The sequence below is a fragment of the Lissotriton helveticus genome, chromosome 3_1 (assembly GCF_964261635.1).
Source record: "Lissotriton helveticus chromosome 3_1, aLisHel1.1, whole genome shotgun sequence".
Taxonomy (NCBI): domain Eukaryota; kingdom Metazoa; phylum Chordata; class Amphibia; order Caudata; family Salamandridae; genus Lissotriton; species Lissotriton helveticus.
In genome coordinates, this window is record NC_136061.1 from 368,865,887 (window position 1) to 368,890,548 (window position 24,662).

The window sequence follows — 24,662 nt, forward strand, 5'->3', positions numbered from 1 at the left end:
CATGTCTTTAACCTGAAAGCTTTGCTGAGTGCCAGGCTCATCTTAAACAAGAAAATCATCTGGGTACATTTACCTGGCTAGAAGGTTTGCTCCACTCCCCCCTACTAAACTCCAAGCTACACTAAAGCCAGTCAGATCACTAAAATGCTTTGTACAGCAGCATCAACTACTCAAGATTCAAGCTCCAACTTACCTAAAACAAGCAGATCAAATTCATTTTTGATCTACTTCCCCATGGCCTCACCATATCAACCTTGAGTGACTGAAACCAGAAACTAAAGACTCACTACATCTTGCTCTCATACAAAATAAGAGTCTGGCATACCTACAAGCTAATAATAACAGATATGTTCCAACTCAATCTCATATGTCAAAATGACCATTCTTCATTTTGTTCCAAGAGCCTTCAAATGATTTGCTATCCAACCACCAAAGCTCTCAAGCACTCTTCTGTGATGAGCAAGAAAACAGCAGGACTAGAAACTGAAAATGTATCTGTTCAGCTTCATCTTAAACTCTTTTGGTCCCCTGTAACATGTTAGCTGCCTTCTCCTACCGTACCTCCCCTATAACTTCCTACCACCTTGCGCTGTGAAGCAGTCTCAGCTACAGAAGCAGGTCAGAAACAACCAATAAATAACTAAACCCATTGTCCCACTGACATGGGAGGAATGGGGGTGGGGGTGAGAGACTATAAAGTATTCTTGCACTTGGCTAGGCCCAGGAGAGCAGGGACCACTCTAGACTCCAGTAGGACATTATTCTTCACATTAATTCTTTTTAACAATGGTAACCATTTAGCAGATCACAACTATTTCTGGGACAGTGACTGTATTGGTCTTAAATATGCGAAAACATTTGATTAATTTTATTCATACTAAGAACATTCCGAGTTGAATTTTCTATTTACTGCTTGGTTTTGTTGTAAATTGTATGATTTTGAATTTCTTTTGTTTAACTGAGCAATGAAGAATGATAAAATAATAAACAAAATAAAAATAAAAATAAATAAATCAAATAATAATGAATAAATCCATTCTTTTACTTGGCTCCTCCTTTCTTTTTTAATCAGGATCTTTGATATATTTTCTGTGCTGACAGAAACTGCAAGCCATCTACACGAGCACGTGTTGGCCATTCTCAGAAGAGACCGGGTGACATAATTCAGTTCAAAAGAAGTTTTTGTAGGACACAGCTTCTAAAGGTATATGCTTCAAAATGGTACAGAGTGGGACCCCATTTCCCCATGTGCTCAGCCCACCCCACTAGAGAAGCAGTGCTTGCTCACCACTCTTACCTTGTTCATCACTAGAATGCTTGGCACATCCGGGAACTTGGAGAGGCACTTTAACACCTCCGGGTGCAGCCTGTGTCGTGTCCAGGAATCTGAAATGTCTACCAGCACCAAAACTAGAAAAAGAAGGGGGATAAGCCTTACATCACTTCCAAACATGGCACCACTGTGAAGATCATAAACCAATCACATAGCACATTTATAGTACAAAACAATACTATCAAAGCTTTCCTAATTTATTTCAAATGTACCCCTTCTAACCAGTGACAATTCTACTACACTCAGATCTCTGCAGCAACAGCAAAACACAACTGATCTATCTTAGAGACTAGATACCCAAATGTTTGCTATCTACCCTCGTTTGTTCAGATACATCCACGGACCAGCTGTACAAGTGTCTTATACTCGCATGGTTTCGATACCTGCACAGTACCCTCCATCTGCTACTCATGCCAACTTGAACAATGTAAATGAACTTAACATCTGGATAGTCTCTCACTTCCTGGCACAGAAAGGAGATAGAGTGCCTGGGTACCCGTACGATGTAGGGACAACAGTGCGATGAACTCAATACGGACTGTCCTGCAACAGAGCGTAAAGACAGCCATTCCTCTTCCAACACCTTACTTGTTCTACTCAACAACACTTCAGCTTACTTTTACAATAAATAGAAGGGATATAACTACAGTGATCAGCTGTGATGGCAAGTTTAAGGTACCACTGAACCTGTATTGCTTGGCGAACCTACAACATTAAATGCTGATGAGTCGTAGACGTCTAATAGCACCCAATATTCTTTTGTGTCTGCAAGCGTTACAGAATGTTTTGTTAGACTGGTCCCCTATGAACAGTTTATTGTGCCTTGTTTGTGTTCTATATAAGAATTTGCTTACGGGAAGTACATAGAGGGGGTTACGTACCAAACTGCCCCCGCCCCCCATCTTTCTCCTCCAGATACTCAGCTTTTTAAAATAAAAAAAGGCTGTATCGCCTCCAATGGTACTCTGCCCCTTGAATTAATGAAAGGAGTTATAGAAACCCCCCTGAAATCACTGCTCCCTGCCTGCTGCCTTGCTTATTCCACTATGGTTATTCACTCAGCAATAAACTGCAGAAGCAGAGAAGGACTGATTTCAACAGTGACTTATTAGTGCAAGTGCAAATGAACTTCTCGGTTTTGAAGCATTTTTTCAGAAGCAATCTCTTATTTCGTTCCAGCCTCAAAAAGATAGGGCTACCACAAAAGAACTACATAACTGTCACTAGTTTTCTGAAAGTCAATGAAATACTTCCCTGTTAACGTGCCCTGTACTAGTGCCTAATTCACTGCTGTGATCTAAGACGTGCTATGAAGACCTCCTCTCACCGATTCACCTGTAAATCTTTTCCTCTGATGCCAATAGTGTGCTCCTTCCTCCCCTCCCTGCACTCTTAAAGCTTCTTCTGGAGTAATTAGGCTGATGAGTTGTGGGATGCTTGCTTTGGAGTGGTACGGACCTGATAAAGTACAAGTAGCATTTCAAGCATCCCCAAAGACACCTGCCACTTCCTGCTGAAGAAGGGCAATCACCAAGCGCACACATGTCCAGAAAATCCCAGAAATACCAGCACTGCATATACCAGATCGCAATGGGGAGCTTTTGTTGAGATGCCAGCAGTGAGCCCCTTTATTCCCCTGCCCCCTGCACATTGTTAAAGCTCCTTTGGGAATGATTAGGCTGACAAGCATTGGAATGCACCTGTAATGTAAATGTAATTTGTACTTGTAAAGCGCACTAATACCCATGGGTGTCCTGGCGCTGTAACGCATACCGCTGTGGAACCCTTCCTGGCTTTTCCCTGTGAAATGTCCACTCCTGGGCACCCCCAAGATGAAGCCAGGCATGCCAGCGCTGTTGGGGCCGTTGAGGAGATTAAGCAAGCTATTGCCTAGAGTTGCAGAGTGGGACCCATGATTAGAATAGGCACCGAGGCGAGAATTATCAGGTCCGAGGAAATTGAGACCAAGACCCGCCGAGGCGGGAATTGAAGCCTGGTCCCGGGCAAGACCTCTGCATCAGGGTTCGCCGCTCTAATCATTGAGCCACACTTCTCCACCTGTATGCTTCAGAGTGGTATTGAATACATGAAATACAAACATAATTTCAATCTTCCACCCCCGCCTTCCCCCCCACACAAAAAAGAGATCTGCTACTACCTAGTGAAGAAGGGTAATCACAATGACATAAGTGTCCAGCAATGCATAGAAATATCAACACTGGATAGACCAAAAAATGTGAACATTTCTTTACTTGTGAATGACTGCAATGATAATGAACTGCATTTAACAGAATTCAATGGGGACATTTTGATGAGATGCCAGCAGTGAGCTCCCTAGCCTGTAAACCAGTTCATCTCAGCTTATGGACTTTCATTAGGCATGTAATATGAAAACACTTCTCTAAAAGTCTCACTTGAAAACCTGTTTATCTCAATAAGTAGGATTTTAATTTAGTTTTCTTTGTTTATTCAGGGATATTGAATAGTTTGGCATGTTGCCTTGTATTTATAAGCATACACCTGTATAATTTCTGTATTTGGGAATTTGCATTTTCAATCAGGCAGTTAGAATTTTATTCTGCATAATTGTCGTCTGCAAAAGACTAGTTTGAGGGAAAAACGCCTTGCATGTACTAGCACCCGAGAGACATTTTCTTCAAGAGCTACTGGTATCTCAAGTGACTTTTGTTTATGCGGTAAGCCTCTAATGAGAGCCAATGGGGTGCTTTAAGAATATATTTGATCTGGTTATAATTTCCCAGTTTAAGGTACCTTCTGGCTGCTTGGTTATAAAGTTTTTGGAGCACAGTAGGAGATACTTTGTGAGATCACAGTAGTATTTGTAGCCTCAATTGCCACTGTGCAAATATCCTGGTGTATCTGATCACTACATGTACCATTTACACTATTTGCTTTTCCATTTTGCATACTCTTCCATAGCTAGGATACTTTTTGATTGCTACGCTGTTTCAGTAATATTAAGTCTAATAAAGTGGGACTGCAGGAGTACACAAACTGCTGAACCAAAACAATCCTCCAGCTTTCTGGTGGGAGGCGTTGGAGAAAGGCAGCTTGCCACAAAAAAAGTTAAACATACTAACCTACATTTGCAGCTTGCATGGAGTCCCATGGATCCTGATACAGAGATTTCTCCAGATTATGTCTGGAAAAGAAGCATAAGCACACGTCAGATCATCATCCCTGTCCGTCTAGGAAAAAGTCGATGTCAAGAAATTAAATCATAATACTTCTAACTCTCAAAGATCACTTTCAAGTAGCAAGTGGAACTTTCACCAAAGAAGTGTGCATCACCTCCCTATTCCTTTTCGCACCCTCACCTCCACTAATTTATAATAAAATGAATCCTCAACTTGGTAAGATCCTATTAAAAAGTCCATAAAACGATCAGCATGTCTTCAAGTAGATCTATTCAAGAGTACATGTACAGACCACCAGCCTAGGCAGCAGCTAACATCCACCTGCCAAAGGTGAGTCTGGGGAAGGCAAAGCATTGTGTTGTCATGGATGACACATGGAATGCAGAGACACTGCCCAGCAACAAAAGTAGAAGGCAAGGTAAGACCATAACTAAATAGGTATATAACTAATGAGGAGAGGAGTACAGAGACCACACAGCAAGTGTGGCAACTAAAAACCACAGCACATCTCCCTCCCACACAAATGAACAAAAGAAAATATTCAAAGACAATGTGAGAATGCAAAAGCAATTGAAGAAAAACATTAAAAAGATACAATGTGAAAATGCAAAAGCAATAGAAAACCAGGGCAAAATCAGCCAAGGAAAACTAGGACATTTCAAGTCGGTCTGAATCCCAACCTCCTGGAACTGCCCAAATCAGGCACACCAGAACCAGGAGCATCCCAGGGGCCAGACCACTCAGACACATCTAAAAGGACCATGACCACAATCATCACGATCAGACATATTGGAACCACCATTCCACTAAACCAACCTGGACATGCCCACATCTCACCAGATTTCAAACACAACAACATTCTTCCTTACTTCCTTGATGACAAAAGGTCCCATAAACCTGGAACCACCCTTCTTCAAAAGCCCAGGATTCTTGATCAACACTTCATCACCAACACGCCAAACTCTGCACAGAGCAGAATTCCTTCGATCAAATCTGCTCTCATACTTTTCTTGGTAAAGTCTCCGTTTAGATACAGACTGTTCATCGATTTTCACACTCAATCTCAACCACGCAGGACTCAACTTATCATGAGGCTTCCTACCTCTCAAGACAGAAAAGGATGAAACCGAAGTTGTACAGTTGGGTGTATTGCAGTGAGCCCACCACGTATCTCTGAGCATCCTTTTAAGTGAGGACCTAGTCTGTAAAGCTATCTGAGCACAAATGTTTTCCAATTTATTCATACTCTCTATCAAACCATTGGCTTGAGGTGAATATAAAGCTGTCTTGAAATGTGTAATGGACAGCTCTTTTAGAAACAAACTCATCTCACACGAAACAAACTGGTTATCAGTAATGAGATGTTTAGGAATGCCTTCCCTTGAAAACTCCTCAGAAAGAAATGCAATAACATCTCTGGTGTTGACAGTAGGCACACATTTGGTGACCATCCACTGGGAAGTGGAGTCCACCAACAGCAAAACATAATGCTCATCATGAGCAAACAGTTCAACAGGACCAGCAATGTCCAATCACAACTTGGCCAAGGCTCAGAGGGAATCTCCACAGGGGATAGAGGGGCAGCGCATGTCTTTTTGGTCTTATCACTATTGGCACACTCCCAACAGTGCTTAACAACATCTTCAATCTGCCGATCCATGGTCGGCCACCAATAACACTCACAAACCCTAACTTTGGTCAGGTTCCTCCCTAGATGCCCTTCATGTGCCAAGTTAATGAGTTTGCACCTAAGATCACTGGGAGGTATTACCCGATTACCCCTGAACAACTTCTCTTCAAAAACACACAATTCATCCTGGACATTGAGAAAACATTTCAAGGACTCAGGCCACCCTTGTCCGCTGGCTACCTGTGTTATTGTAGGTAAGGAGTTCCAGTACACGGGGTTAGGTTACAGATTAATATGTTTATTGTTTTTAGAAGTTAAGTAGGTTTTCCAGTAAAGATGTAGAAAAGGGCCCACCAGGAGCAGCATCCCTGCTGCTCAGCCCGGGATCTAACTGACACCACCTCATAGCAATCCACACATTCCAATGACATCACCATCCACACCAACATTCTACCCAACACATTCACACTGGCTGAGCAGCAGAGGCAGAGAAACAGGGAAGATGCATAGTATAAAACCTTAGATACAACACACCTTGCCCCTTTATATAATACACAAAAACATAGCAAATATAAGAAAGGTCACAATGATACCAAGGAAACTTGCAAGAGAAAATGTAGCAAAATACAAGTAGAAAACAGCATTACATAAGAAACGCATAATACTAGAATATAAGCAGAAAATTACAGTTACCAAAAAAAACTTGCATAAGAATATATCGCAAATGCAAACAGCATTTAGTGAAATACACAAGGCACTTAAGTTGCGACTATGCATAAAATGCAGCAAGATGCAAGGAGGAAAAGATATACATGAAAGATAAGACCCACATCTCCTTCCTTAGCAGAGAAAATTGAAACCAGAAAATTTCAAAAAGAATCAAACTGTCCAAAAATACAAAAGCAAAAGGAGAAAGAGACATACATAAATAAGAACAAGCATTTGCAATGCATCGGTTTCACCTTTGGGACGTTATATGTATTTAGGAATGCAGCATATTAGCCTGGGTGCTGAAACATCTACCGTTTTTCAATATGGAGGGAAGTAAGCATCAAACTACTGTAATAAACACTGCCACTGGCCTCAGAATCTGGTACTGACCATTAGTGGCAGCCAATAACCACAGATCCTGGCAGCGCCCAGAGCATGAGACTACTCATCTGCGACCAGCACTGGCCTCGGAGCGACCCTGCCCACTAAAAGTGGTTTTGGCCTCTGAGCCTGCCCCTGCCCATAGGGGGCTGTTGTTAGCCCTAGAGCCTGGCAGTGCCCATTATAGATTGCTGGTAACCCCCCCAATCTGATCTGAGCCTGTCTGTGACTTAAAACTCTGGCAATGTCTATTATATTCTGTGCCCTGACACTGGCTCCCCCCAGCACATTACAGAGCCAATCAGGCCCTGCCATTGCCCACAGACCCTGGGACTGTCTGTCAAATCCTGCCTCTGGCATGATACCGTTAAAGTGGTCGAGTCCAACGTACTTACCGGGGGAGCATGGGCATGGCTCGAGATCAAGTATTTCTGTCTTGATGATGGTTAACGTTGGTTTAATGTCCACAGCTGCCTTCATGGTGACTGCCGCTGTCTTTTAGACAGGGGTAGGGTTGCGGAAGTCCCTCTGCGCAACCTGTCCTGGCCGGGGGTTCCCTGAAAAGCCTGTACAGGGAACCCTGCCAGGCTGTTTCTGACGGGCCGGGGTCCCCGTAGAGCCCGTCGATGGCAGTGTAAGCTCAGCGACAGGAGGGCTGTTCCGGACAGAGGTGCCCTACAGATACAGCGGGTGTGATGCTGGTCCTCCTGTGCGTGATGCAGTGCCCTCCTCTACCGTGATGCCCACTGCCCTACTGGCCTCTCCCGCTCCTCGCTTGGCTTCTCAGGGCGTAGCTCCGTTCCTCTGGTCAGGGTGAGTCTGAGGAGCTCATCGGCATGGTGGGCTCGGCCAGGCCAGTGACAGCCTCGGGGGCGGGCTTCTGAGAGCCAGCCCCTTCTTGATGAGTAGGAGGAGATTCAGGGGCGGAGATCTGTCCACGGGTAGCACAGCGAAGAGAGAGGTCTGTCTGCTTGCCTGAAGAAGCGATGTCGTGGAGGGTGGGGGTGGGTATCTGTCTGGAGACGAGCTGAAGCGAGAGACCTTGCTCGGCCAACGGCGGGAGGGGGCAGGAGAGGACACGGACGGCGGGAGGGGGCGGGAGAGGACACGGACGGCGGGAGGGGGCGGGAGAGGAGATTCAGGGGCGGAGATCTGTCCACGGGTAGCACAGCGAAGAGAGAGGTCTGTCTGCTTGCCTGAAGAAGCGATGTCGTGGAGGGTGGGGGTGGGTATCTGTCTGGAGACGAGCTGAAGCGAGAGACCTTGCTCGGCCAACGGCGGGAGGGGGCGGGAGAGGACACGGACGGCGGGAGGGGGCGGGAGAGGACACGGACGGCGGGAGGGGGCGGGAGAGGACACGGACGGCGGGAAACGTGCACAGGACAGCGAGGGGGGGGGGCGGAAAGGCACACGGAGGGGGCGGGAATGGACAGACTTTTAGTGAAAGGGGAGGGAACGGGAAAAAACGTAACTCCGCCCTGGGAAAAAATCTCGGGAACGCCCCCGAATCTGGTCCGGCCTTGACGGACAGATCCGGCACTCAATGGCTAGCCTCCATTTATGGAGCTAGCCAATGAGAGCCGGGGGACGTTCCCGAAGTCCTTATTGTCAACAAAGGATTTCACCTGCGCCGAAAAGCTGCGCAGAGCGCAGCCTTCGGCAGGTGAAACCCAAAAAGTATACCACGAAAACAAACAAGGAAAGAGTGCTCCGAATTACCACCGCAACCACACCAGCTGGCCAGACTGGCGAAGAAAATGGGGAAACACAGAACACAGCAAAAAGAAGAAGAAAGGACAAAGACTTACAACCAAACAAAAGTAAGCAACGGGTGGCTAGTACCCAAACAGAAAGCAAGCAAAGGGTGACATACACCCATCCAGAAATTAAGCACGAGCTGACTGGCACCCAAACGGAAAGCAATAATAAGTAAGCAACGGGTGGCTGACACCCAAACAGAAAGAAAGCAAAAGGTGACTGACACTCAACCAAGAAAGCAAGCAACGGGTGGCTGACACCCAACCAGAAAGCAAAGAATAGGTGACTGACACCTAACAAGAAAGCAAGTAACAGGTGACTGACACCCAATAAGAAAGCGTGCAACGGGTGGCATACACCCAACCATAAAGTAAGGGAGATCTACGCCCCACAGAAGTAAGGGAAATCTCCAAACAGAACACGCAAAGAAGAGATTGATCTAGATGGACCGCACCCCACTCGACAGAAGATAAATGGTACAGACACATCTCAAAATGAGACCACACAGGAAAGAAAAGGAAGAGAAATGCACATACAACCAGTAGTACACAAGAGCAAAAATGCATAGTAAAAGTAGATCAAGTAAAGGAGCAAAAGGTACCCACTGACAACCAAAGAGAAAAACACGAAAAACCTGCAATTTTAGAAAGATACATGTTAATAGTACTGTCATATGTAAATGTCAATGTAGTAAAAACACACTATCATGAAATAAGTTAAAGCAGGAATATTAGAAATATAATGAACAAACAACACATATCATAAGAGAATGGCATAAGTGAAATGGCAGGAATAGTGTAGGAAAGAAAAAAGGAGGTGCGAGAAGAAGCGGAAAAATGCATAGTATTGAAAATGCCGAAGATATGGGAGCCAAGTATAACCTGAAGTTCAGCACGTAAAGGTGAATCAACGAGGAAAACTGCACAGCGTCTCAAATCAGAGGGCGGTAAAGCTATAGACAATAAAAAAATGTCCCCCAAAATACCTCACATACATGGCTCCACAGACGGCAAAACTGATAGTTGTAGGTTTTGAAGAAGGTGTGCGTGTCACTGCGCTAGAGGTACTCACAATTAAAGCAAAATGCCGCCGATGTTGGTCTGTTGAATAATGTATGAAGAATAGGAGTGCACATAACCGCGCTGTAGCCATTCAGGGATACTGCTGGTAGAAGTTTGTAAATGTTCACGCCAACACACTGTAAGCACTACAGAAGATGCATGTACGTGCTGAAGAAAATCTCGGTAGAAGGCTTGCAAGGGTTGATAAGCAACGGAGTGAAGGACGCTGCATGGAGGAGACGCGACATATGGCACTTTCAGATGTGCAACATCACAGAGAAGGGACTTGTAGAATGCTGCGGCTGGAGTGTCAGCTGCAGGGAACTCCACCAAGGAACACAGTAAGGTTCTTTAGTGGTAAACAGGATCCGTTTAGAAAAATGTAGACTGATAACTTGCGAAGGTGTAAAAACGTTGAAGAGGCAAGCAAAGTCCAAGAAATAAAGTCAGTAAAAATCATGATGTGTCAAAATAGGTTCAAGTTGACACAGGTTCAGGGTAAAGACATCCATAGCAACGCAAATTCTCCGAAAGTGTGCAGGCGAAGGGCAAGTCATGCTCAATCCTTGTGGAGAAAAACCATGAATAAGCCTCTATCAGGCAGGTAATATGAAAGTATCCATGGTGAGGTCGCCGAAATTAGTAGAGTCCTTGCGGTCAGCTACTGAGCTTGTACAGGATGTAAATCAGTGGCAATACAATTGAATTTAAGCAGGAGCAAACGCCTTGTCAAAGGCAGCAGGAAACAAACCCCCTGTAAATGGCAGCAAGGTGTCAAAGGCAGTAAGGTGTCAAAAGCAGCAGGAAACATACAACTAGAAAATAGCAGCAGGAACCATACGCCTTGTAAATGGCAGCAGGGTTTCAATGACAGCAGGAAACAGACAGCAGGAAACAAATGCCCTGTAAATAGCAGCAGGAAACATACGCCCTGTAAATTTGCTGTCCGGTAAAAGTGGACACTGGTGGGGTGGGGGGGCATGAAATCCTTAAGTAGGTTATTTTTTAAGTAAAATCTTGAATAACAGTTCCTTATGAAGCTTGAAGTAAGTCCTCACATGTAGTTTTAATCCCATCCTAGTCACCAATTTATATTGTATCGTAGGTAAGGAGTTCCAGTAGATGTGGTTTATTGTTCTAAGATGTTAGGTAGGTTTTCCGGTAAAGATGTAGAAGAGGCCCCACCAGGAGCAGCCTCCCTGCTGCTCAGCCCAGGATCCAACTGACAATACAACTCACAGCATACCAACCATTCCAATGACCTCACCATCCACACTAAGTCTACCCAACGCATTCACACTGGCTGAGAAGCAGAGGCAGAGAAACAAGGAAGATGCATAGTATAAAACCTTAGACATAACACCAACCCTTCACAGAATCCTACTTAACCATCTCCAAATCCTTGTCACAACGAGAAGCCAGAGACCACTCTTACAAATTAACAGCAGATTCATGCACCCACGCCACAAGGGAATTCTCAACCTCTAAACCAGATTGATCCAAAGGCATTCTAGACAGGCAAACCGCAACAGCATTCTTTGAGCCACGCACATACTCAACTGTGAAATTAAACTCAGTCAACCCTTCCATCCAACGTTTGATTCTCGAAGAAAGATTATCGACCTCCCTGCAAGTGAAAATTTAACACAAAGGACGATGATCAGTCCTGACAACCACAGGTAAACCCCAAAGATAAAATTCGAAATAATGAATAGCCCAGAAAACCGCCAATGCCTCCGCCTCAATCTCGGAGTATCGCTCCCCTGCATGAGCGAGAAGCAAAAGCAACAACCCTGGATTCGCCATTCACAACCTGTGAGGGGACTGCCCCCCAATCAAGCATGCTGGCATCAGTGGACAGTACAGTTTTTTTGCAAGCATCAAAATGTCACAAAGTAGGCATTCGACCAATGACATCCTTGATAATATTGAAGGCAAGAGTACAATCATCAGACCATGAAAATCTGGCACCCTTCTTGAGCAATAACCTCAATGGAGAAGTTACACAAGCAAAGTTAGGAGCAAACTTATAACCAAATTCAGCCAACCCCAAGAATGATCGAACTTGGTCTCTGTTGACAGACACAGGTTCCTTTACAATGCTCTCAGCATGATCTAACTTGGGACTGATCCCTTCACCAGAAATTGTGAGGCCAAATAACTTACATATGACACCCGGAATTTACATTTTCCTTTCTTAATAACAAAACCAGCATCCTGGAGTCACTGTAGAACCTCCCACAACTGTTTGTCATGTTCATGTTGATCCTTCCTATAAACAAGAATGTCATCTTGAAAAATAAGGACTTTAGAAAACCCTTCCTGTACTCTATTCATGACTCTCTGGAAGCAGGCGACAGCGGATGCCAGACCAAAAGGCTTGCAGATAAATCTGAAGGCACCCAAAGGAGTCACAAATTATGTCAAATATCTTGAATCTGGATGGAGCAAAACCTGGTGGTAAGCGGCAGATAAGTCCATAACACTAAAACATTTAGCATCCTTAATAAGAGCAAGAGTCTCGGAGATGTTTGGCAAATGCTGCCTGTCGACCCAAATATGCTTGTTCAGGATGCGCAAGTCCACCCACATGTGGATCCCTTTGCCCCCATCCTTAAATGCTAAAACAACCGGGGCCAACCACTCCGAACACTCAATCTCCTCTATAACGCCATCAACTAATAACCTTTTCAGCTCTTGACCTAAAGGATCCATCATCATATGTGGTACCTTCCTCACCTTGCTGACAAACGGCTGAGCATTCTGCTACAAAACAATCTTGTGCTAAAAAAATCATGAGGAAACCCAGACCATCTTTGAAAACTTTAAGAAACTGAGAACTCATATCCTCAGACAACTGACCAGAAGACAGGAGCAAAACATTTTCAGGTGAGTTGGGATTTAAAGTGATCCCCATGTCTCTCTGGTGTCTCCATCCAAGAAGATTATTACCCCTTTTATCCACGTACACTTTCCCAACCGTTTCCCTGTCTCTGAACTGAATTCTTCTGACCACATAATCCAAAACATCAATTCTGACGCCACCATATCCTACCAGGTTGATGTACGGTGGACAGTTCAACCTAGTTGTGACCAAACACAACATCCCAATTGGCATCACCAACTATGGTATAAGGTGAACCTGAGTCAGCCAGAATAGAAAACTGTTTACCATCAATAAACACCTCACACTCAGGCATATCTAACTTGTCTCCTTCCGCAACACCATCATCTCTGACACTCAACATATATTTTTTCTATTCCTAAACACAATGTACCGCTTGGTTCTTAGCACCACGACAAATGCGAGCGTAATGTCCCTTTTTGCCACTCCTATTACAGGGGACAGATCTCGCAAAACAATTGGGACTATTGGGCAAATGGCTTTCACTCCCACACCTAAAACATCTAAACCCAGGCTTGCTGTACCTGGAACCAGACTGCTCAGAATCAGGTGATTTTTTATCTTTCTCACCACAAATATTTTTTTATAACTCAACCCCCTTGGCATCATCTCTCTTAACCTCATGAACCACTTTGTCCTCCAGGGAAATATCATTGCTTTTATCAACTCTCATTTCACGCACCCGCATATTGGTGTTTTCCATACTCTCCACAATCGCTAAAGTCTCTTTAAGAGCCGGATTTTTGGCAAGGAGTTTCTGTTGAACCTTCACATCATTGGTGCACCTGACAATTTGGTCCCTAACAAGAGAATCAGTAAGCTGTTGGAACTACAAGAGCGAGACAACATTTTCAAAGTAGCCACATAGCTACCAATTTTTTCTTGCTTGCCTTGAACTCTTGAAAAAAACTTGTGACGCTCTAAGACTACGTTAATTTTAAACCCAAAATGTTTCTCAAGCATCATAACAGACATGTCAAAAACACGTCTGGTTCACCCTCTCCAAGCCCCAAAACAATTTCATCTAAACTATCATATACATGTCTGCCTTCAACCCTCAGATTGTGTAACAAAACAGCTTGTTTTCTTAAGGCAGATCATTTCTCACCCCCAATGGCCAATAGATAAGAATCAAATAGCGGCTTCCACCTGTTCCAAGGTAAAATTGGGTCACCTTTGTTTGAAAGAAATTGTGGAGGTTGAGACATGTTGGATGAGGCTTTTTGTGAAGAGAAGAGAGACCACAGTACTTGGCATACCAATTGTTAAACAAAAAGTTAAAGCACAATGCAATCTAAAATAATTGCAGAAGTCAGTGGTAATGGCCGCCTAACCTGATCCCTGCCGCGTAGGAGAGCGATTTCTTTCGCCTCAGGAGTGAACCATCAAGCCCCCAGTGCAACACCCACCACATTCGGGCTCCCAACATCACGGAGCACACTCGGAGTGAAGAGTATGGACGGGAAATGCTCTTTCTAGCTCCCGCACTTCGGCGCCTGCCAGCCCAAGCACGAGTGAACGAAGGGCCGGGGAGTCGCTTCCCTAGACCTGCCCTTCGTTTCTTACTGCGCCGAAATCACCAAATGAGACCCCCCGAGGTGAGCCGATCCCAGCGCAGCCCACCGCAAGTCAGCCGCAAATGCCTGCTGCCTAAATCCAGCGCAAATTATTACAACCGGCCCCCATGTCTCCGTGTGGTACATAAATGATGATGCGTAGTGCAGGTGTAGTTATAGATCCCTCTTTATTATCATGTAGATAGGTGGCAAGTTATTAAGTAAGAAGATACAAGGAGAAAACCCCACCAGGAGCGAGCTACCAGCTCCTCAGTCTGAGATGACCAACTGACAATCTCACCACAGTAAGGCACTCAAACATTCCATGAGGTCACAGGACATTCTGATGAAGTGGTAGAGAGGGAAAAGATATAGAAACTATTTACCACACATCCTCTTCCGTTAGCGAACAACAGCAAGTAAGAAGTTAAGACGGAGCAGAAGGATTCAGAGGAGACTGTAGACACAAGAGCAAGTCAAAGAGACAATTTGAAAAGCAGGAAACTCCAGCGTGGAAGCAGAAACAAAGAAAATTTAAAAAGAGGCATGTAGAAAGATATTCATAAGATGCACAAATGGTCATGGTTGGTCAAAACACAAGAATGCAAATTACATAACATGCCCATCCACCCTCCTTAATAAAACAAGGTAGTGATCCTGGTAAACCAAGTAGGGTGTAACAACCAAGAGACAAAATGTGTGCAGATGGAAGTAAGCACAAAAAAATGAACTAGCAACCTACACAGAAAAAAGGGGATGCCTTGCAATAAAGACTAGTGCATGACGTGCACTAACAACATCCCCTCCAAGGGTACACCTAGAAAGGCAACCTTTAAACTGTGGAACAGAACAACTCCCCAGGAAAGGGTACACCAGAGGACACTAACGCCCATGCAACAAAGAACACAGTAGCCACACACTGACAACTGTGACGCAACTACACCAAGAGGTAGCGCTGACCACGCACCCCGCCTACCCAAATAGAGTGATGCAACTTAGACAATCACAGACAACCTCCCCTAACAAAAGGGTACACAACGGAACAATGTAAAAATTGTTCAACGCAATTTAACCTAATGGTGGAACAACACAAAAATAGAGTGATGCAACTTTCTGACAAACACTGACAACCTCCCCTAACAAAAGGGTACACCATAGGGTACTAACCCTCTGGAACAAAAGGCATAACAGCCATGACATTACAACCTCTCCTAAATAAAAGAGTGCACCATGGAACAATGTAAAAATTGTTCAACGCAACATCACCTAATGGTGGCGCTGAGCACGCACACCACATTCCCTAGAAAAGGGTACACCAAAGGATACTAATCCTTGAAACTTTTAAGAATAGTTGTTACATGCAGACAACCTCCCCTAATGAAAGGGTACACCACATTAACAATGTGTGACGTAACTTCTTCAAAGGGTAACAACATGACCCTAGGTAACAAAACTTCGGCACTGACTGGCACCACAACCTCCCCACAACCTCCCCTAAGTAAGGGTACACCATAGGGTACTAACCCTCTGGAACAAGAGGCATAACAGCCATGACATCACAACCTCTAAATAAAAGAGTGCACCATGGAACAATGTAAAAATTGTTCAACACAACCCCTGGAACCAAAAAAACAATAGTCACACACTGACAACCTCCCCTAATAAAAGGGTACACCTTGTAAGACAAAACAAAAATGTGACATAATAAGAGAAGACACAAACTCTCCTCGTAAAACAAAAAAACAATTATACACAACTGGTGCTAATTGAAAATATCTTTCTAGTGTATTACTGTAATTCACTGTAAAGTAGACATACTACTACTGCCAAAGACACCAAGAACGTGTGTATCGCTGGTACAAACTCTGTGGATGTTGTCGAAGAGAACAAAAAGTATATTGCTGACAGATACACAAAGAGCGTGTGTATCGCTGAGGTAAACGTGCAAAGAACCTCGAGACCTGTAGCTGATGCGCAGATGCGCAGAGAAAAGTACCTTGAGACCTGAAGCTGACGGATACACAAACAGCGTGTGTGTGGCTGAGGCAGACTTAGTGAGCAGGAATTGCTGGCAGAGATGATTCCAAAAACAGACGAAAGCTTTGCATAGACGCCCCGTGACTGTCGGAGTCCGTTGCTGTGGAAACCGATCGGCGTGGATAGTTTCCTGGACGCTGGAGTAGCTAAAATGGCTTCCTTGTGACGTGAGCAGACCATGATACGAGATTGGTCAGAGTCACAGAGAGAAACGTGTGACGACGGGAAGAATGAGAAGCAAGTGTAATGGACGCTGATTGGAGATTCATGAGCGTCATCACTGTCATCCACCAACACTGTTATGCATTCCACTACGTCATCAGAAGTGCAGCAGAAAGCAGAGAGAACGGAACAACAGAGGACAGAAATGCAGTTGGGAAACAGTCATACGCCTGGCGAGTATTAATGCCGCTGTGAAGCAGTGAGACACTCCGCAACTATCAAACCAAGCAGGTACAGTACAAACAGCATCCAACTGAATTTCAGGGTAGTGTCTATAACGTGTCCATTCACTCATGATGGAAGATGCAGATGAGCTGAAGTATCCAAATCTTGGGCAAAGTCACATAAGCAAATGTAAAATGTAAATGTAGTATACTTGTAAAGCGCACAGCTGCCCCAGCAACGGGGCGTCCCGGCGCTGTATAACTCTGGGGAACCCGTCCTGGCTTTCCCTGTGGGATGGTCCCTTGCTGGGAGTCCCCAAGGTGGAGCCAGGCATCCCCGGAATTGGTGGGGCCGTTGTGGAGATTAGGCAAGCTAATGCCCAGAGTTGCCGAGTGGAACCCCTGATTAGAGTAAGCACCGAAGCGAGAATTATCGAGTCCGCTGACCAAGGTCCACGACCCTGCCGCGTCGGGAATTGAACCCTGGTCCCAGGCTGACTTCTGCTCTCAGGCCTGCCGCCTCTAACCAGTGAGCCACACTACTCCTGAGACCTCCTAGTGTCGTCATGGAGAGAGGCAAAAAACAACACGGGGACAAACCACTGTCAGTCACGGAGGCCAGGGACCAAAAAATTAAATATCTCGGTGTAGCTCACAAAGCAAAGTCCCAATCATACCGTATTATTTCTTAGATCCAGGTCGCAAAGACTTAATCTCTCACCAGCTTGTAGTAAGTTTCCTTACGTCTGCATCGATGTTGACAACAATCCCATGAGTGGGAGAAATATCAGCCTCAAATTCGCGGTCTCTAAGTTGACAGTTAAACTGTCATTGAACCATGGCAACATGTTGAACACCAAAATAGGCAAAGAAAAGTCGCTCAAATCCAGGTAAAACACGCTTATCCATACATGCATGTTAGTTCAAAGAGTGGTGGTTGTTGTGAGGGATAGAGTACTGCTTGCGCCGGGGCCCTTCCATGAAAGCAGACGCAAGAAGTGCTTACATGAGAAAACGTGCCCACACTGTGGGAGTACACACATGTCTCACTTGTCCCACAGTAGTTGAAGAGAGGACGAACTGTCAAGATGCAAAAGCTGTAGAGACACAGTAGGGTGATCAGGCCAGCTGAATCTCAGACGCTTTTGTGGCTGGAGGCAGTCAATGTCCAGATGACAGCAAGATGGCAGTTGGCTCCTTCACACAACAAACGCCCAGGGTACAGGCTGCCAAGATGAAAAGGACGCTGGTGGGGTTTACTGGGCATTTCTCCAATTCCTTGAAATGTTTAGCTTTTTCTTGTTTAGACTTTTACTGGGTCCCAGAACAGTCCTTGGTTTCCTTAATGCTGAATTTCAATCCACTTTCCTTGCAGCGTAGGTTAGTCCAAGAAACGTCGCCAAACTGTGGTACATAAATGATGATGCGTAGTGCAGGTGTAGTTATAGATCCCTCTTTATTATCATGTAGATAGGTGGCAAGTTATTAAGTAAGAAGATACAAGAAGAAAACCCCACCAGGAGCGAGCTACCAGCTCCTCAGCCTGAGATGACCAACTGACAATCTCACCACAGTAAGGCACTCAAACATTCCATGATGTCACAGGACATTCTGATGAAGTGGTAGAGAGGGAAAAGATATAGAAACTATTTACCACACTCCGCCACACCTGCCTCTAAGATGGCGACCCGCATCCACTCCTCCGTGCAATAGACACGACCGGGGCCGTTCAGAACGTGGATATGACACCCCAGCCTCACAGCTACTGATACTGCCAAAATGGGTGCCTACCGTACAGCGACCCTGTGAAATTTGCTGTCTCCAAGCGCCACGAAGATCACACTGATCGGACCTCCCTGGGAGACTTGCCTGACCTCAAAATGGCGGCGATTGTGACGAAAATTCAGTGCGAAAATCGCTCAACACAGCATGAGGGTCTCAACCATGATCAAGTACACCTGGAAGGCCTAGCTACTGCCACTAATGATGCCAATGCCAATGCCGCTTGGGTGCCTATGACGCAAAATGTACCAAAGATATTGCTAATGCTACCACATACTCTATAACCCCGATCCAGAGATATTGTAGTACTGCCTCAAAGAGCTCAGCTACCATCCTTGTGTCAACTGGAATTGCTGACTGTCCCTCACTGTTGCCGGTTCACCTACCAACCAGTGTTCTGCCACCCCAGGGAAATCAGAGGGGACCCACGTGACATCAGGTCACGCAAACTTACTCCAAGAGGCAGCGCCACGACCATCACCGTCGCCACTACAGTAGAGAAACGGGGAGCCAATCGGGTACATACCCTGCATCCACACTGCTCATCGAAGCACCGTGAAGTGATTCATAAAATAAGTGACGCAACTCTTGAATTATACTCACCCTAAACCCAATTCGCGTCACTTCTGGATCTCTCACCCAGGTCAGTGATTAAGCCCAACCTCCGCTTTAGCCTAACCGCTTTCTTTGAATCTGGCCCTACCGTCAAACTGGAAGATCTCCGCCCCATTGCTAGCCCGCAACGGAAAACCAACAAAATGGCGGAGAGAGACGACGAAAAGAACAACAAGAAGGTGCGGCCTGAACCATCCCTATCGGAATGGCCCATCAAAGCAAGAGCGGACCTTAACACCACTCTGGAAATGACCCTCAAAAAGCTGGCAGAGGTGCATGACCTTGCCAAATCTACGAAGAGCAATACAGACACCATGCAGCTTGAACTTACTGCGATTAGGGCAGACATGAACTCTGTACACAAAAGCATAGACGAGGCAGAAAGAATAAGTGATGTTGAAGACAAAGCCAACCTTTTAGCCAAAACCATTCTACAGCTTCAAAAGTCGACCGACTCCCTCAAACACCAGAATGCAGAATTGGAAGATAGAAACAGGAGGGGAAACGTTCGCATTTTTGGAGTTCCTGAGAACGCAGAGAAGGATGCTGATTCCTGCGTAGCTTTCTTGGAAGCTTGGATCCCGGCGGTAACAGGTAATTCTTTCAACCATGAACTTGAGCTTGATCGGGCTCACAGAATACCAACCTTCATCCCTCATGGATATAAGGGCCCTCGCCCGCTGAGCTGCAAACCACTACGCTTCCAACACACCGAAGCCATCCTGTAATTCGCTAGACACAACCACTTTGTCACCTGGGAAGGCCACAAAATCACCTTTACTCAGGACTACTCGAAAGACACGGTGGAGGTCCGAAAAGGCTTCCTGGCCCAAAGAGAAAAGCTGAAATCAAAAGGAATACAGTTCTCCTTTGCAGGTCCGGCGAGATTCAAAATCATCATCCACGGCAAACCTCGCTTCTTCTCGGATCCTAAAGACTTAGAGCAATTCCTGGAGGATTCCCCACCACAAGCAATGGACTCCTCTAACAGCGCGTCAAATAAACGGAAGACAGATGCCCATGAACGAACAAACCTAAACACAGGACAAGGTTGAGCTGATCATTTATTTGTCTGAGGATCTCCGTCACTTCTCGTCTGCCCGCTTCCATAAGTCCTAAAGGCAAAAGCCTGCCGGTCAAAGGCGATGTCTCACTTGTTCCCCACTTATATGTGGGCCGCCTGCATATGTCTGCATATGTCTATTCACCTACTTGTTCCATGTAAAACCACGTTTCTGTTGTACTTGCCTGTTTTCAATATCCAAGTTGATCATCACCACCAGGTCGGACCAGCTATTACCCTTTTTTGTGCCTCACAGCACACCATTCGATGGCTACTTTTCAGTTGCATGTCGGAGCCGGAAAGTCCAATATTAAAGAGTCACTTAATGACACTGTTCTTATCTCCAAACTGGAGAGGAAAATATTCACACTCGTGGCTCTTGCGTCGTCATTGTGCTCTGTTATACTTCCTACAGTCTTATAGTCCTGTAGAATGTTAGCCTATTTATGACCAGTTATTGCCTGTACAGCTATAATACCAATTGCTTAGCTATGCTTTGATAGAGTATACTGACTAGAATTGTTGATATCTCCTGTTATGCTGACACCTAACAAATCATCCTACGTTGAGCATGGACGGTACTGCCGTCGCTGCTCCTAAGTTCTATTTCTGGGGGAGGAGGGAGGGGGGCGGGCAGGGTAGGAGGGGGGATGGGTAGGAAAAGAGGGGGTGGTGGAGGGGGGGGATCAATTCTTCTTGGATTGTTTCAGTATGTCTTTTGTGCTCTTTTCTTTTATTTCCTGAAGTCCATTTGTTTACAAAAGTACAGGTTTCTATAAAGCCGAAATGTCTCTCGTTGGTTGCTCGACACGTGCTCTCACAGCCCTTTTTTGAATCTCACGAACCTTACTGACGAACCAGGCCATTTCCCAAATCCAAATCCGCAGTAATCCTCACTACAGTAGGTTTACCAAATCGCAAGCGACACACTGCAGCCCCATGACCCACACCAAGTCCATATCGGAAGGCCTTAACGATGTCTCCCCAAATGTCAAAGGACTCAACCACCCTGTTAAACGGAGAAAAGTCCTAGAATATTTGGCCAAATCCAAGGGTCACATTTTCCTACTCCAGGAGACCAAACTGTCAAACGATGACGCTGAATTTATCAAACAACACTGGATCTCACACACTCTATGCTCCCTGGCAGTGCACAAAAATAGGGGAGTCCTCACCCTCATTGCAAAGAAGTCCAACATTTCCATAGTTTCACACACTCAGGGCACCGATGGTAGGTTAGTCATGGCACACCTTCTAAAGAACGACGACCACAATTATGTATTGAATATTTATGGCCCAAATGGCGATGATCCGATCTTTTGGGACTCACTCAACCTATACTAGAAAACATCCCACAGGATGAACTACTAATCGTTGGAGGGGAATTTAACTTACCTTTAGACCCAGTAATTGATCGCCAATCAAATTGTACTTAATCACCCCACTCGTTCACACAATACTTTACAACGCCTCTGCTCCAAATTCGACCTACAGGACTCGTGGCGATTGCAACACCCAGACGGTCGTGATTACACATTTTACTCGCCTCCCCACAATTCCTATTCCAGAATCGATTATATCCTCATCAACAGTCCTTTCACACACCTCATTGAAGAAACCTATATTGCTCCCAAACTGGTCTCTGACCACTCCAGCATACAAACCAAACTAGTAGGCTCCAGATCCATTCTTACCCCGAAGAGAAGGCGATTTAATGATGATATTTTCTCCGAACCAGAAAACAAAAAAAAGATCGAGACTGCCATACATGATTACCTCACCTTAAACGATACTCCGGACTCGGATATAGCGAATGTCTGGGACGCACTTAAGGCCACTATAAGGGGAGTGATTATTAGCATCCGGGCACAAAAACAAAAAACTAAATCTAGAGCTCGTTACTCTAGAGAAAGACATTAAGACCCTAGAACTATCTCATGCAGCTGACCTCCACAACACGTCGATTCTAAACGACCTCACTAAAAAGAAATACGAATATAACGCGATTCTTAGCAGAAGAGCGGGAGTTTGGGTTAATAAATTTAAGGCCTTGAAGGTATGTGAGGGCAACAAAGCTGGGAATCTATTGGCATCCTACTTAAAACATAAGAAAAGGCAATTTAACATTGCCTCAATCAAAGATCAAAACAATATCGTCAAAACTAAACAAAACCACATTCTTCACACCTTCAAGTCCTTTTATGAAGACCTCTATAAGAATTAACTAGACTTTGATGCACAGGCGTGCTCTGACTACCTGAACTCATTATGCCTCCCAAAACTCAATGATGCTGATAATTCTAAACTGAATTCCCCGCTCACCCTACAGGAAGTCTTGGCTTCCATTAAAACCCTCAACTGCAATAAAGCACCAGGCCCCGACGGCTTCTCAGGCAGATTCTATAAGGAACTCAGAGCACCTATTAGCCCAACCCTACTAAAATTGTTCCAATTCTTCGCCTCAAAAAAGGGGTAACTAACTCAATGAGTGAGGCCACCATTTTCATCATACCTAAAGAAGTGAAGGATCCTCTACTGACAAAAAATGACCGGCCAATATCACTAATAAATCTGGACTGTAAGATCTACGCCAAAATCAAAGCGACCAGACTGAACTCACTCCTCCCTAAATTAATTAGTACATCACAAGTTGGCTTCCTAAAACATCGCATGTCTAATGATAACACGAGACTTCTATGCCATGTTATAGAGAAAGCCAAGGCGTTTGCTGCTCCCTCCGTGGCTATTACGCTAGACGCGGAGAAAGCATTCGATAGAGTCTCTTGGCACTTTCTTAAACATTGCATGACCACCTTCAACCTAGGGAACACCTTCATAGACATGGTAATGGCTTTATACCTCTCCCCTTCCGCTCGGATTGCCATAAATGGCTCATTGTCGGAACCATTTAACCTGGATCAGGGAACCAGACAGGGCTGCCCCCTCTCCCCATCACTCTTCCTCCTGGCGATGGAACCCCTTCTCGCCGACATTAAAAAGAATGATAAAATTAAGGGAGTGAGTTTTGGAGATACCTGTGTTAAATTAGCCGCCTATGCGGATGACATTCTGATAGTATCTGAGTCCCCGGAGTCCTCCATCGCTGCATTGATGTCCACCATTGAAACGTATTCCATCCATTCCGGGTATAAACTCAATCGGGAAAAATCGGAGGTTAAACCATTAAACATCCTAGCCACCAAAGACATGCTGGGAAACTCTGGTCTCTGCTGGCAACCAGGGTTTGTAAAGTAACTGGAAGGATGTTCCCCTCGCTTCATCACTTGGTGGGGCAGAGTTGAGACCATCAAGATGATGACGATCTCGCCTCTGGTGAATTATCTCATTTCCATGCTTCCTCTAACCCTTACCCAAGATTTCTACCACAAATTCGACCAGGCACTTAGCAACTTCCTATGGAAAGGGAAAAAAGCGAGGATCAGCATTAAAAAATTACGCTTGGACAAGTCTTTAGGAGGGGTCAACCTGCCAGACTTTAGGCGCTACGAGTCCGCTTTTCTAGCAAAACAAGTAGCCCACTGGCTAGCCCCCACGGTAGACTACACCCCTGTTTGGCTGGAAGTCGAGCGAGCGATCCTAGACGGCATCGCCCCTGCTGCTGCCCTTTCCACCAACTTAAACATGTTAACCCACTCGAAACCAATCTTCCGTAATACGAAAGCGGCACTTCTTAAAATCGATAAATTTCTAGAACATAGCATTCGCTGCTCAGGTTGGGAATCCTTATGGAATAATCGATATATACTATACAAAGGCAAACCACTGTTTAATTCGCAGTGGGTTAAAAAAGGCATCCTCTTCCCGCACCAACTATTCGAGGGGTCATACTCAATTCCGTTCAGGGACATACAAGCTACTTATAGTCTTGCGCCACTAGAATTCTACACCTTCTTAAACATAAAAGCTGCACTCTCTAAGGCGAAACTCTCACTAACACCCCTCTCCCTCCCAATTTACCTCGCTAGGTTAAAAAGATTAGGTCACCAAGTGTCATATCTCTACAAACTCAGTCGCCCCCAACATTCCAATCTAACCACACCGCTCACACAGTTCTGGTCCGCACTTTCGTCTAGGCCGATCTCAGAAGCGGATTGGACCAATACCTGGGAATCTTGCATGCAATACAAAATTAGCCCTACTTTATCCCAGACCAAATATTGGCTCCTCCACAAAGCCTTTTGGACTCCGGCGCGTCTATATGCGCATAACATCAGCCCAGACGCCTTTTGCTGGAACTGTAAGCGGGCGGAAGGCGAGTTAGCACA

General features: G+C 45.2%; 1 protein-coding gene across 1 annotated transcript in view; it reads right to left on the bottom strand.

Moving 5' to 3' along the window:
* The window catches only part of ERAL1 (Era like 12S mitochondrial rRNA chaperone 1), a 79,497-nt gene that overhangs the window by 27,499 nt on the left and 27,336 nt on the right, over positions 1-24,662 (bottom strand). Inside the window, exons 6-7 of the mRNA XM_078680089.1 lie at positions 4,435-4,496; positions 1,298-1,410 (exon numbers count right to left, since the gene is read on the bottom strand). Coding sequence (XP_078536215.1) covers positions 1,298-1,410; positions 4,435-4,496 — 175 coding nt within the window. The remainder of the gene's footprint in view (positions 1-1,297; positions 1,411-4,434; positions 4,497-24,662) is intronic.